Source organism: Python bivittatus, unplaced genomic scaffold (assembly GCF_059951505.1).
Source record: "Python bivittatus isolate LINGU-HERP-01145 unplaced genomic scaffold, Pbiv_v1 ctg000070_np1212, whole genome shotgun sequence".
NCBI classification, from domain to species: domain Eukaryota; kingdom Metazoa; phylum Chordata; class Lepidosauria; order Squamata; family Pythonidae; genus Python; species Python bivittatus.
The window spans coordinates 39,647,931-39,661,972 of NW_028277034.1; the positions used below are offsets into that span (position 1 = coordinate 39,647,931).

General features: G+C 36.5%; 1 protein-coding gene across 2 annotated transcripts in view; it reads left to right on the forward strand.

The window, feature by feature from the left end:
* Positions 1-14,042, forward strand: part of CENPE (centromere protein E) — a 56,320-nt gene that overhangs the window by 9,027 nt on the left and 33,251 nt on the right. The window contains exons 8-21 of one of the 2 annotated variants that reach the window (XM_088133015.1): positions 488-556; positions 912-963; positions 1,754-1,841; positions 2,090-2,219; positions 2,930-3,049; positions 3,848-3,994; positions 5,140-5,275; positions 6,290-6,387; positions 6,857-6,913; positions 6,997-7,152; positions 8,390-8,464; positions 8,597-8,731; positions 9,770-9,904; positions 10,401-10,578. In XM_088133015.1, coding sequence (XP_087989141.1) covers positions 488-556; positions 912-963; positions 1,754-1,841; positions 2,090-2,219; positions 2,930-3,049; positions 3,848-3,994; positions 5,140-5,275; positions 6,290-6,387; positions 6,857-6,913; positions 6,997-7,152; positions 8,390-8,464; positions 8,597-8,731; positions 9,770-9,904; positions 10,401-10,578 — 1,576 coding nt within the window. The remainder of the gene's footprint in view (positions 1-487; positions 557-911; positions 964-1,753; positions 1,842-2,089; positions 2,220-2,929; positions 3,050-3,847; positions 3,995-5,139; positions 5,276-6,289; positions 6,388-6,856; positions 6,914-6,996; positions 7,153-8,389; positions 8,465-8,596; positions 8,732-9,769; positions 9,905-10,400; positions 10,579-14,042) is intronic. The other variant, XM_088133016.1, reaches the window with a different exon arrangement.

Below are 14,042 nucleotides of genomic sequence, written 5' to 3' on the forward strand. Positions count from 1 at the left end.
TCTATCCTGTATTCAGAAACTAAATTAAAACATCTCAGACATCTAGTCTTGTCTGAAGCCTTCCAGAGAAGAAGACCCTACCAGTTCCTTAGGTAATCAGAGCCTCTGTAAATTGCTCTCACTTTAGGATGCTTTTTCTGAACTAGAATCTGTGTTCCTATAACTTAAGATCATTACTCCATGTCCTGCCTTCCAACCGTATACAGATTAACTATGGCTTACTATTTTGAATGACTTGGATGTCACTTACACAATGCCTTTTTCTGTATTAGTTGAATGCCTATGTATTCTTCCAGGCATTTTAAGGACTTTTTAAAATAGTGTTTTAGATCTTGCATTGCTACTGCTCTTATGTTCATTTTGTTTGTTTTTGTTTGATCATGTATGTGCATTTTAATGTTTATTGTGAATTTTTTTGTCTAGTTCTGTTCTCTAATATATGAAAGTGCTGCTAAATCTGGCTCATGGTACTACTTTTTTTTTAAAGATCATTGAAAGCAAAGAAAAGGATACTTCTAGCTCAAGCTATGAGGAAGCTGTAATGGTTTCTCATTTGGTGAGTTATTTGTAAGAAAGCACATGACGTATAAGTGGGATATGATAGTACACTGGTGTAACTTTATAAATATTAAATAACATTTATTTATGCTCATCCATGTGTCTGGTTTAAACTCAGAATGGATAAGCTCATAAATTTCTAATATGCATCCTATCAAATTGTTTATGTTAAAACAGTAGCAGGAACCTCACTTTTTTATATTAGTGCTTTCTGAATTTCAGTAAGTTTGACTCATCAGTTCCAATAATTTATTGTGCTCTTCAGCAAATTCCATTGAAGGCAAAAGGGTTTAAACTTTCTAAGTGAACTTAAATAAAATCTAAGCCTAAAAAACTCTGTCTTAATTTTTCAGAATTTAGTAGATCTGGCAGGAAGTGAAAGAGCTAGCCAAACAGGGGCTGAAGGTATGTGTCTGCTCTTCAGTGAGATTTTCTGTAAATCTGTAGTACCTTGTTCTTAATTTGCTGTATTAAGTAGATTACATTCATTTCCTGCCATCCTTCAAAGGTACTTAGATTGGCATGGACATACAGTAGGGTTCTCCCCTTATCTTCTCCACAATCTGTAAAGTAGAGAGATTCTTCCAGAGAAACTCCTGTTTTGAATTAATTATAGTCATGTGGAATAGAGGATAACATATAGTTGTCCATTCCTAAATGAATAGCTCTTAATAAAGGAAACATATTGATCACCAAGAACTGTAATGTTATATCTACATCAACTTAAATGGCCGTTGTTGGCTAGAAATGTAGAAATAGAATCTCAGTACAGATAATTTTTAATAATGTGTGCTAGATTATGTTCTCCCTTCTGTAATCACTTAAGGTTAGATATCCTAAAACATTAATGCCCTGAAATCAGTATGGACAACTTTAGAAGGGAACTAGACAAATTCATGGAGTGTAGGCTGTCAGTGGCTCCTAGTTGTGGTGGCTCTGGTATCTCTGTTGTTGAGGTCCCATGCCTCTCAGTTGCAGTTGTTGGGGAATCTGAATAGGAGGATTCAGGATCCAGTAGTTTACTTGTCAGTGAAAAGGATCCAGTAGTTTACTTGTCAAAAAAAATGCTGGACTATGTAGGTTATATATCTGATTCAACACAACTCTTCACATGGCCTTAAAATGATAATTTATTTATGTTGTCTTAAATCAATACAAGAAAGTCTGAGGTGGTGTTTATTATGTATATGCTTAGGGATTCGACTTAAAGAAGGGTGTAATATTAACCGGAGCCTCTTCATCTTGGGCCAAGTTATCAAGAAACTTTGTGATGATCAGTTTGGGTAAGAAAAAAATAATAATTTCATGTTTGAACTGGAGCAGCAGAAGGTTGATGAGCTCTGAATCTCCTTTTTTCCAGACTTTAATTTTTAACATGCATCTTTTTTCACATTTTTTCATCTATATAGTTTTATTGCACTGGTTAATGCTCTCACTTTGTCCTAAGAATAATAAGTTGGCTGTTGAACCTGTTTTCCCTCAGCCTCATACGTAATATTTTATTCTTCCTTCTTTCATCCCATTGCATCAGAGGCTTTATCAACTACAGAGACAGCAAACTAACAAGAATTCTTCAGAACTCCCTGGGTGGAAATGCTAAGACTGTTATCATATGTACAATTACTCCAGTATCATTGGAAGAAACTCTTAGCACTCTCCAGGTAATTTTTAAATGTTCTTGCTAAAAGAACATTTTGGGCATGGATAATCACAAGCAGAAAAGTGCAAACAGCAATTATCACTTCAAGACTATGTGCCATAATTATTCTTCATATGATTATTCTTCATATGTTCTCCCCAAGTATTGTGCTATGTAGCAAATGATTAGTAGAATGTCTTCTACTTAGTTTTATTTTGTTGATTTGTTGTATTTTCTGTTTATCTTCCAACTTTAGCATCACTACAAGTCATTGATTCTGAAGCTCTTAGAGCTTGTATTGCTACTCCTTAGAGGCAGATAGCTGAAAAGTATCCTTTGGGGTAACTGAGCCCTATGTACAGGATCTGTTCATACATGGATCTAAACTTAAAAGTGGGGTTAGGTAGGAACTTGTGGCCTTCCAGGTGCTATTCTGTGATTGAGTCTGATGAACTATTGGCTGATCCTGTCTTGGAATTCTTATATAGTAAATCAACAAAGGGCAGAAGTAGCTGTTGTTCTTATCTATGTCTCAATTTTATGTTTGCACAAGCTGCTATCATAGGGGGAAAAAAACGCTCTCCATAATGAAAAAAGTATGCATTATAGCAGAAATACCCAGTAAGAATAGCATGTTTTCAGTTTATAATTTTAACCAAACAAGATTAAAAAGTGTTTCATTCTGGTTTCTATTATACTACTGATCTTCTCCACATATTTTACCTCTTCTAGTTTGCTAGTACAGCTAAAAAGATGAAGAATACTCCCAAAGTCAATGAAGTTCTTGATGATGATGCCCTTCTAAAGAGGTACCGTAAGGAAATAGAAGATTTGAAACGCCGACTGGAAGAAGTAAGTTGCCTAGCCTAAACGAGGTGCCCCACAGACCAAATCCAACCAGGCCCCTTGAAAGTATTCCTCTTCTAAAAACTCCTAAGTCATCGGCCCAGTTTCTTGAATGGTGCATGTTACAGACTTTCAAACTCTGAGCTTCGTTGCCTTATAATGATTACTATGATTTATTATGTATGTTTAGATGCTGCCTCCATTTTAGTTGAATCTGGCAGAAGTATTAGGACAAACTGAAAAACTGGAAAAAAATGCATCTAGGGTTAGGAGCAGGATTAGGGTACAAACAGAAATTTCTAGAACTGATTAGAAGCTGGACAGAGTAATCTGGAAGAACCCCAAAACCTGTGACTCATGATAGCCACAACAGAAGGGAGGAGCTTCTTATTATGTTTTAGTAATCTGTAGCTAACTGTTTTTATTTCTCCTCTCTTGACTTATAGTCAGAGAGACTTAGAGAGAAAAGCCATGTCAATTTCACAGCTAGGATAGATTTCCATTTTTGTTGGGAAGGCGGGGGAGCAGGAGGTGGTTTATCCATTGGATCCAACATTTGTCTTGACTTTCAAAGTGTCTGATCTTTCTATGATCTCCATCTGAAGAAGTCAAAAATATCCTCTGTTTCTTAGGACATCATTCCACAGATAGTATCTTTCTTGGGACATCTTTCCACAGATCATATGGTTGCAGTTTTAAGTAACTACCCTGTAATATGAATGATAATGTTCAAATTGTTCCTACTGATTTCCTTGCAGACCAAAATTTCCATTTGATAATCTGCACTGATGTCTTTTGTTTTAGGTTTCATCGCATTCTCATACCAAAAATCAGTTAGCGCAACTCTTGGAAGAGAAGAATTCTGTTCAGAAACAGCAGCAAGACAGGATAAGAGCACTCACAGAAATGCTAGTGACTGCATCCTCTTTTTTGCAAGAACGGGAGCTAAAAGTATGAAAATTAAATCTTGCAGAATGTTAGGAGACACATTTGTTGCATGTTTTGAAATTGTTATCTTTGGGAGGGTGGGCATAAACATAATGGCCCCCATCCTTTTAGCCTTTTGGCCATCAAGACTTGGCTTTTTACCCAGGTACTGCAATACAGTGAGTATGTCTGGAGTTGGTTGTCGGGCATGCCAAGGGGATGATTGAAGTGTCAGGTTTTGTTTTAGTGTTATGTTTTATGGTCTTTATAGTTCTGAGTTTTATTGTTGTGAGCTAGAATTGTGGTTTCAGAGGGGCAGCCATGCGAATCTTATAAATAAATAAAGCAAGGCTACAAGGATGAATGGTTGCATTTATGATATGGGAAATATATTTGGACAAACCATAGGATACTGATGCAAGAAATAAGATAATTCTCAAAACAGGTAGCATTTCTTAAATTCCAGATCTTTTAAATTCTAAAAATGCCTCCAATGTAGTTCAGAATAAATGAATATTGATACATAAAACATGAGATACATTTTAAGGCACTGGTGATTTAAACATTGGAATAGGAAAAACATGGAAAGTCTTCATTCCCATCTTGGTGATAGAAGTAATTGTAATTGTATGAAATGGTACTTTTTAATGGTTCTGCAATTACTGTTAGAGAGAATAGTAAAGTCTCCTCTAAATCAAATTCAACTTCTGTTGTCTTCGTGAAAATATGTCTTCAACTGGCAGTTCATCATGTTGGTCAGAACTCTAGCTGAGTTCCTCAAGCTTATACTAATAGCATAGTATTACCTCTAGACAAAACTTTACCATTGTTTGTCAGGCTCTTCTAAATTAAAATTAGTGGGTCATAATGACAGGTACTGTTACATTTATGAAAGATTCTGCTCTACTCCTTCCCTGTCAAAGTTTACTTCAGAATCAACATTGCCAATAATTTTGCTAGAACTCCTAACACTAGTTTCTGCTAGAGCTTCTGTCTCTACAGAGAACAAATTTCAGGTCATTTTTATATCATCCTTTCCCAGATTGGTACACTCCAGGTACTTCTGCATGCCTCAGAATTCCTTAACCTGCTTGCTGGCTAAGAAATCCCATGTTTGGAGGGTGGGGAAGGCTGACCAACATATTGTGTGTGTTTGTTTTTATTTTAAGGCTAAAAAGAAGAGGCGTGTGACCTGGGCCCCTGGGGCAGTAAGCCAAGATGGGGGAAAGTCTTTCTTGGAAGACTTTCCTGGTAGAGCTAAACGCTTTAAAGCTTCTTTATCTTCTCTCACAGAGATGGAAGAATGTAAGTTCTTTTCCTAAGAAAATGTTTTAATAGAATCCAATATCCTGAAAGGAATACACCAGTTAATTGTGGCTTATAGCAAACTAAAATTTGTCATTTGTAGAAAATTGCTAATAGTAAATGACACCCATATGCCTCTTTAGAAGGTGTGCTTAAACTACATGTCAATTACCTGATGCTGTTGGCTTCTGTTAGATATGAGAGGAACTGTGAAGGATGAAGTTCCTGGCTTTAACTACAGGTGGTCTTCATTTAGTGACCACTCATTCAGGGACCATCCAAACTTAATGATGGTGCTGAATGAGTGATGATTACGACTGGACCTCGTACTTTTGGCCGTCCCCACGGTCACGTGAACACTATTTGCAACTTTCTCTGCCGGCTTCCTACAAGCAAAGTCAATGAGGAAGCTGGCAGGAAGTCGGAAGTTGCGATCACATGAAGTCCTCTAACAACCCATGCGGTCCTCACTGAACAATGGCAACTGGGACTGCCAGAACTGCTGTCGCTAAGCAGCGTGGTCACATGATTTTTTTGACTTACAACTGCGTTGCTTAACAATAGAGTTTCTGGTCCCAATTAGCATTGTTAAACGAGGCCTACCTCTACCAAGTTCAGTTTCTCTCTCAGTTGCTCTGAAGAAAATTTGAATCTGACAGCAGATTCCAAGGATTGGAAAGATCTGAGTGTCCAAACGTATTGATCTAGCAGATGCTTGTGCCCAAGGCACTCAGTGTGGCATGACTAGTATAAAATCTGTATTGTTCACTAGGACAGAAGCCACTTCACAGAGTTAAGTAAGCAGCCAAATCAAATGGAGAGGAGCAAGGAAAAAAGCTCAGATTGCTTAAAGTTCACAATTAGCTGGTATAAAAACATCTAATGGAATGGTTGCCACTTGGTGACAATTGAGACTAAAAATAGCTATTCTCTAAAACCTTTTCTCTAAAAATGTTCCATAGAATTTCCCTTTCCGTTTAATTTTACATTGCGGGGGGTATTTTTAATTCTTAGCTGTCTCCTCGGAATTCTCAGAATATGATGATCAGTTCATGACAGCCAGTGTTGTAATACCTGAGGAAGAATGGATCCCAGGATCTGAAATAAACTTTGTAAGTATTATGGACTGACGAGAACACAAAGCAGAATTTGCCAAGAGGGTTGGATCTATTGTTAGACCAATTTTTCCCATGCAATGGGCAAACATGCATTGGAAGTATTGGAAATTAAGGGAAAATATTGCCTGTAGAAAACTGTCTCCCTCAATTCCTCTTTTTTTATGTCAGAAGCGTCTTAATCGCTCTGTAAACATTCAGGAAAGAAACAGAATGGGTTTTCCTTTTTCTCATTATTTTCATTCCCAGCTAGGTCTATATGATTCAGTGGTGTACAAATCCAATAAAATAAACATTATTTCCACATTATTAAATGTAATGAATGAGTTTTTCTTCCAGCTGAGAACTTAATTTGATGATGAAGAAGAATGGTTTTAAGCAACATCATTTTTGAGGCTCCATTAGATTGCTTGATATCTTGCAAAGTAGAAGAATTTTGTTGCCTACTGAAATGTTTTTGTTCTAGAGTCCTAAAGACTTTGCCGAGTCAATTCAGCTTTGCCAAAGCCTTTTAGAAGAAAGGGTGAGTCATTTTGGTGGGTGCAGGATATTCAACCAGAAGCTATGGGTAAAAGATGTGACTTCCTCCATTCCTTTCTTGTCTAGGATAATGCTGTCACTGAACAGCAAACTATAAAAGCAAAACTGGATACTCTGTGCTTCGAGAAAGAACAGCTGGTCTATGAACTCACAGAGCTGCGTGAGAAAATGTCAACCAGTGAGTTTGTGGCCCTTGAGAAAGAGGCCTCTGAAGAGCAGGAGGTGAGGAAAAAGGATTGTATGTGTGCATATGAAATAGTTCCATAAATTTTAAAGGCATTATTTTATTGTGAATTGCAAACAGACTAAATGCCACTGCAGTTGCTTCAGAACATGCAAAATTACATTTCATTCAGTTATAGTTTAAACTAACTGGAAATTCCAGTTCCAATTTTTTTTAGGGTTGATACAACAGCGAAATACTGTATATTTCAGTTTCCATTCTGAGGACATTCAGGGTGATGATATTTAAGCCATCACTAACAGCAGCCATAGTAAATTCAGAAAAGGTGCAAATATGTAATATCAAAAAGTTTTTTTATCTTCAGCTGTGGCATTTTCTCCTCCACTGAATGAATTGTTTTAAGTTTTATTATGTTTTATACTTGTATCTTTTTCTACCTTGAACTGCCACAAATAATCAGTTATATAAACTAAATGACATCTTTTGAGATGTGAGCTTGATCTTTCAGGTAGGAGTAAAATCCCATCCAGAATTAAACTTCTTGTGAACAACAATGAAATATTAACCTTGCAACCAAGGCATTCTATTTTGAAAGACCAAGAAGTAATAAACAATTACAGGTAGTCCCCAGGTTAAGAACACCCGGGTAACAGACCACCCATAGTTAAGAATGGAGCTTACTGTAGCAAAATTCAAGTTAAATACACAGTGATTTGAATTAAATACACAATTGTTCGAGTTCATTACACAATACTACTTATATAGTATTATACAATAATATTGTTCTAGTTTACATACAAATTCAACTTAAGGACATACCTTGGGAATGAAACTCATTCTTAAACTGGGGACTACCTGTACTGGATTCACACATCTTACAAAGCTACGCTTTGCTTTTGACTAAGTACACATAATACACTGAGCCATGGTTTATGTACCACAGTGATTAAGTTTGAGATGAGCCAAAACATGGCTTATTTCATTTTGGCTTAGTGTTATGTGCTAACCAAGTCATTATTGCACAGCATCATGTACAAACCTAGCCACTCTGTTAGTAACCCAATGTTGAGATTTTGTTTCCTAGAATTTTTCTCCAGTTTAAGAAATGCATAAACAGTATTTCCTGCAGTACCAACCAGATGCTTATCTAAAATTGAGTGGTTCTAACAGAATCTTTTAATGCAAAGCTACTTATCTTTCTGATGGTGATGGCAGATAAACTAAACTGATGGGTGCTTCATAACTGCTGTGCTATTTGCTTCACTTGCTCCACAGATGCAACTAATGCATGAAATTTCCAACTTAAAGGCTATAATTTCACATGCAGAAATATACAATCAAGACCTTCAGGTGAGCTGGTGGTGGTGGTTGCCTTGCTTATAATAAAACGGAATGGTAGCATGAATGGAGACAATTCTTGTTGCATTTAGTATAGCACCTTGAATGCACTTGAGATATGCTTTTTGTTTGTTTGTTTTACAGCAAGAAATAAAGTCAAAAGACATGCAGTGCAAGGAACAAGAGGAAAGAATCAAAGCATTGGAAGAACACACTGAGAAGCTTAAAAACCTTGTAGAAGAGTTAGAAAGGGAGAAAAGAGATGTGCCCATTTTAGTAGTAAGCCTGAATCATCTTAATTTATTAATACTGTATTAATTAAATGATCCATTGAAAGCATATATTTGTGTGCTTGAAGTTTAGATCCTTTCCTTACATGACTAGTGAACATTCTTACGATGAGGAGCTACCTAGAATGGTAGTTACTTCCCTATTGCCTTCTCTATCCTATCAAGTCATACTCGTTTCTTGACAACGCAAAGGAAGTTGTGGAAGAGGTCCGCAAGCTGCTGTTAAGGGCTCTAGTCAGTTTCCCTGAGTGGAGAATGCTCGATACTTCTCTGTGGCTAAACATGCATCACTGACCAAGATGGGTGGGAAGAGATGTGAAATCACAAGTTGTGATTATCTCATTGGCCTGATTCACACAGAGGGATCATGCTACGCTACAATGTGATTTGTTTGGTTTTGCATTAGCGTACTGCATGAACCTCGCAAATAGTTCCTTATTCAGCAAACCATGATTAAGAAAATCATGGTTTACCATAATGCCTAAACCTAGTCACAGAGGAACATGTACTGCCTTTTCCAAGTAGCCATTAGAGCCGGTATTACCAGTGCTCAGCATTCATTGTCCACTTAGCAGTCCTGGGGCAACTTTGTAAATGTACAGTATTTTTTGGCAGAAAATTCTCTATAAATCTGCTACGTGATTTTTTCATATAAATACAACCGCATGGGTTAGCATAGTTTTACGGCTGGACGATACACTTCTAAAGTGGTTTCAGCTTTCGGAGTTGTAGAGGTGACCCATCACTTCACCAAAGAATGACAATTTTTGCTGATATTTTTGCCCTGTTTTGAGATAGCTGAAGTGGCAAAATGGAGCCAGTTGGGCATAATATGTTTTACCTCTTATTCTGGAAAATTAACTTCATCGTGATGTGGAGACCACAAAAATAGATTTATGAATCATCTGCTTTGACCTTCCTGGCTATGACACACCAACCTTACAAAATAATTCATTTTCATTTTTCCTTGATTCCTAGAATATTTATCTCTATTTATACCACACTATTATAATCTTCATTCTTGCAGCAAACTCCAAGCAAAAACTTGGATGAAACGCAGCAGTTAAAGCAGTCTCTCAGAGATGCTGAAGCAGTTGCCCTGGATGCCAAGAAAGAATCTGCATTCCTCCGAAGTGAAAATCTAGCACTAAAAGAAAAAATGGTAAAAAAAAAAGAATTAAAATAGTAGAATTATCTGCTGAAAATCAGTTCTATGTTTAAAAAAAAACTTCAGAACTCCAGAACAAGTCTGTTTGTAAAGTGGCTATCTGTTTCTCATTAGAAGGCTGCTATGCAAATGGCAAGTGAACTGAAAAATTTTGGGGCATCTTCCCTCAGGATCTGGGGTAGATGCAGAAGAAGATAAAAACTTTAAGAAGCCTATTGAAGTAGAGATTTACGTTTAAGATCTCATCTTGTAGATTATGCTGGTTTCCTGGAAGGAATCCAGTGACAATTTCAGGGGGGCAGGGGGTGAGGCAATGTTGCCTAAGGTGGTTTTCCTATAAGCTGGAAAGGGGAGAGCACAGACCTACTATGACAACGGCCCTCGGGTATACAAGCAAGGACTCCACAGTATACTAGCTTGCTCTAAATCGCAAATATGCACTTGGATGTTCATGGGTTGAATAATACTATGCTAACTTATTCCCCCATAGAACCAGCTCTCAGATACTTACACTCAAATGGAAAAAGATCTTGGATGCTACAAGAGCCAGTTAGAAGCTGGAAAAGTCACCTATAAAAAAATGCAATCTGATCTGCAGAAAGAACTGCAATACTACGTGCAAGAAAACGCAAAGCTGGAATCACTTGTGAAGGTTAACGATTCAAAAGGTACTGTTCCCAGGAACTGGCTGCCCTGTCCTTTAGAAAACCCAGGGTTGTTCTGGATGCCAAAAAGCTGGAGAAGGTTTTATGACCTTCATAAGTCAGTAGCATGCTGGTAGGAATTCTGGGACTTGTAGTCCCATTACATCTGGAGAGTACCTCAGATTGGAAAAGGTTGCCCTAATTTAAGCTCCAGTGTTTCAGGAAAGCTTTTGAGAAGTGGGGATGGGAAGGTGTCTTATTTTTTCCGCTCTGTTGCTTTATTTTTGTCTTTTAAGATTGTTTGTTTTGCTTTGTTTTTACAGTTTGTTCTTGTACACGGTTTGGGCCTGCTGCCCCCCTCTAAAGTGAGATTTTTAAAAATCTGATGAAGTAGATATCTTAGTCTTTTTTAATGAAACCAGCAAAAGGGTTTGTGGCATTTTAAAGCTTATCAGATATATTATAAGTTTTCATGCACCTCATGGAAACATTTAATTTGGCTGCAGTATCTCTGTCCACAGAACCATTGCAGCTGCAGTGAAAAATATTCTGAGGAGGAAAATATTTCCTCCTAAAATGGGTTGTATGCCGAAAGGACACTCACATCCAATTTGTACCTACCTTCCTGTACTTAATGAAAAGGATATAACTGCTGCTTTGAGGTTTCAAAATGTAAAATTAGGTTTAAAAAGTAGAAGTCATAACAGTAGAATGGGAGTGAAGCTCAAAAGAAGAAAGGAAGCTGCAAAACTGAGAGAAAAGGAGCAGAGAGGAAATAAGCCAGACTGTATGAGCAGCAAAACCTTACTTTTCAAGGATGCAAGGGAGAGGGACTTTGTTTGTTTATTTAAAACATTTCTATAGCTGCCCATCTTATATCAAACCCTTCTGGGCAGCTCCCAACCAACAGTTAAAACAACATCAATATACCATTAATACTTACATACAGGTAGTCCTCACTTTTTTTTTTTTTTTAATATTTTTTTATTTTTACAACAAACACAAAACATACATGGACAAACAAAACCATAAAAAGGCATTAAAAAAAAGCATCTTCCATTTTATAGCGTGTGTCAACCAGTTACCAACTCGTTGGTGCCCCTTTCATAATCTTAAATTCTCATATCATCTATTCAAAATATACTTGTATATTTATCAATTAACAATTATTAATCATTCATAGCTAATCTATAAAATCATTTATTACAAGAAATTTTAACTTTCAATAGGATTAGTAATACATTTTCATCTATCGATTATATGTGTATATATATAATAATTAATATCAAATTTCTATTATAAAGTTTCCTAATCCATTACATTACTATATTTTCTCATCCAATCATTAATAAAAACAAGTTACTTATCTTCTTACTCTAATTTCAAATCTCAATTTAACTCATCTCTGCACATTTCATAATTTTCAATAACTTCCTCCTGCATAAGTAATTTTTAATTTTTCCAATTCTTAAAAGTTACAGTTCTAACCAGTATCAGTTACAATATCAGTTACAGTTCTAACCGGGTTACAGTTCTAACCAGATTCTTCACTACATATTTCAACAAAAAAATCTCTAGTTTAAAATCTATATGTTACTATATTCAACCATATATAAATGTCTAATCTCTTAGAACATTTAGAATCAAATACAATTTTTAACTATATATCTCAGATTTATACTTTATTCCAGCGCTTGCATAATTTTGAGTTCACCCTTTTCATTCAATATCCCAAAATATCTAGCTGTTTATTCCTTTTTCTATATTATTGGATAAGAGAAAGCAATAATAAATGTCCTTTCAAACATTCTGCTTTTTGAAGCTTCTGTCAGTTCCATCATTGTTGTATTCCCCTCGTTTTTTCTTTAAACATCTAAAGTAGTTTCTTTCAATATTGTTTTACTTCTTCTTTTTGTGCATTCTTTTAGTACGATTTTCCATTATAATCTTGTATAATCTTTTTCTCACCCTCAGTGCCAAGAACAAGTCTGTCCCTCTTCATTTATCAGTTGATTAAGCCTTTTAATTCTCAGTTTATAAGCCTCACAATAATTCTGTTTAATGTTTCTGATTTCTTGTACTATTTCTTCCTTTTCCATTGATCCCGTTTTATGTTTAATTAAGTCCATTTTAGCTTTAGTATCTTTTTTCTTTTTTTTTTTTTGCGGGAATTTCTGCAGCTCTTCTTCCAGTTTTTTATAGTCATCCTCAATAGTTTAAAGATCTTTTTCTGCATTGTGTTTCTCGTATAGTTTATTATCTTGATAAACCTTCATTGAGTCAAAGGATTCTTTATCTTTGTTCTTGCCAAAAATAAAAAAAAGAGAAAAAAAAACAAGAGAAAAAAAAGAGAAAAAAAAAAAAAGAAGAGGAGGGAAAAGACTAAGTCTCTTTAAAAAAAAATCCAACTGAGGGGGGAATGGAGAGCAAAGCAGAGCTTCTAGCAGAAAGAAGAGCTACTGCCACTAATCAGGGCTCTTGTGACTAGCTCAAACTTTCCATCTTGATATTTTCAAAATCGCTTTCAACTCCACTTTCTTGTTTATAGTTATGGATGGCACCTGTATAAACATGCACATCCCACTATCTTTTTAGAAAGCACAGGGTCCTTGAGCATGCGTCACAATAGAAGAAAAAAAGCACTATGTTGAGCCTCTAGATGGTAGTGTAACTTTCTTTCATTTACTTTCTCTTAACTCCACTTTCCCCATTTCAAAATCAAAAAGTATAAATTTCTTACAATAAAGAAATCTTAGTCAAAAAAAAAGGCTTAAGATAAAGAGTTATTGAGTATTAAAAAGAAAAAGCCAATCCAGTTAAAAATATATATTTTTTTAAGAAAAAAACATCTTGCCAATTCCACTAAAAAGGGAAAGTTGAAAAGAAAAAAAAATCCCCCCCTTTTTTTATAAGGCTCGATCTCGCCGCTTAATCCACTTTTCTTCACTTTTAAAAATCTCTTTAAGTTACTTAAGGTGTTCTCTAAGAATAGTTAAATAGTAAAAGTCCATCTCACCCAGTTGACACCCTTCTCTTCCTTCTTCCTTTGGAGCTGCCCCGGCTTTCGCAGCCATTTTGGCTGGCTCTCCTCCGCCGGCTTCAAGAGCTTCTCCCCGGATCAATCTGGGACTTGCGGCGTCCCTGAGATCCGCGGGACGTGCCCTTTGCGATCGCCATCTCTACGGGACGGCTTAGGTCCATCGGGACCGTCCGGGGGAGGAGATATCGGCTGCCATCCTGGGAGCCCAGGATCGCCCGCCGTATCGCCGCGACGCCAGCTCCGCCCTCTCCAGGTAGTCCTCACTTAATGACCACAATAGGGATCAGACAATTGGTCATTAAGCAGGGTGGTTAAGCGAGTCACCACATGACGACCCAATTTTACGACCATTTTTATGATGGTCGTTAAGCGCATCACTGTCATTAAGCAAATCACATGGTTGTTAAATGAATCCAGCTTCTCCAATGAACATTTTTTGCCAGAATTT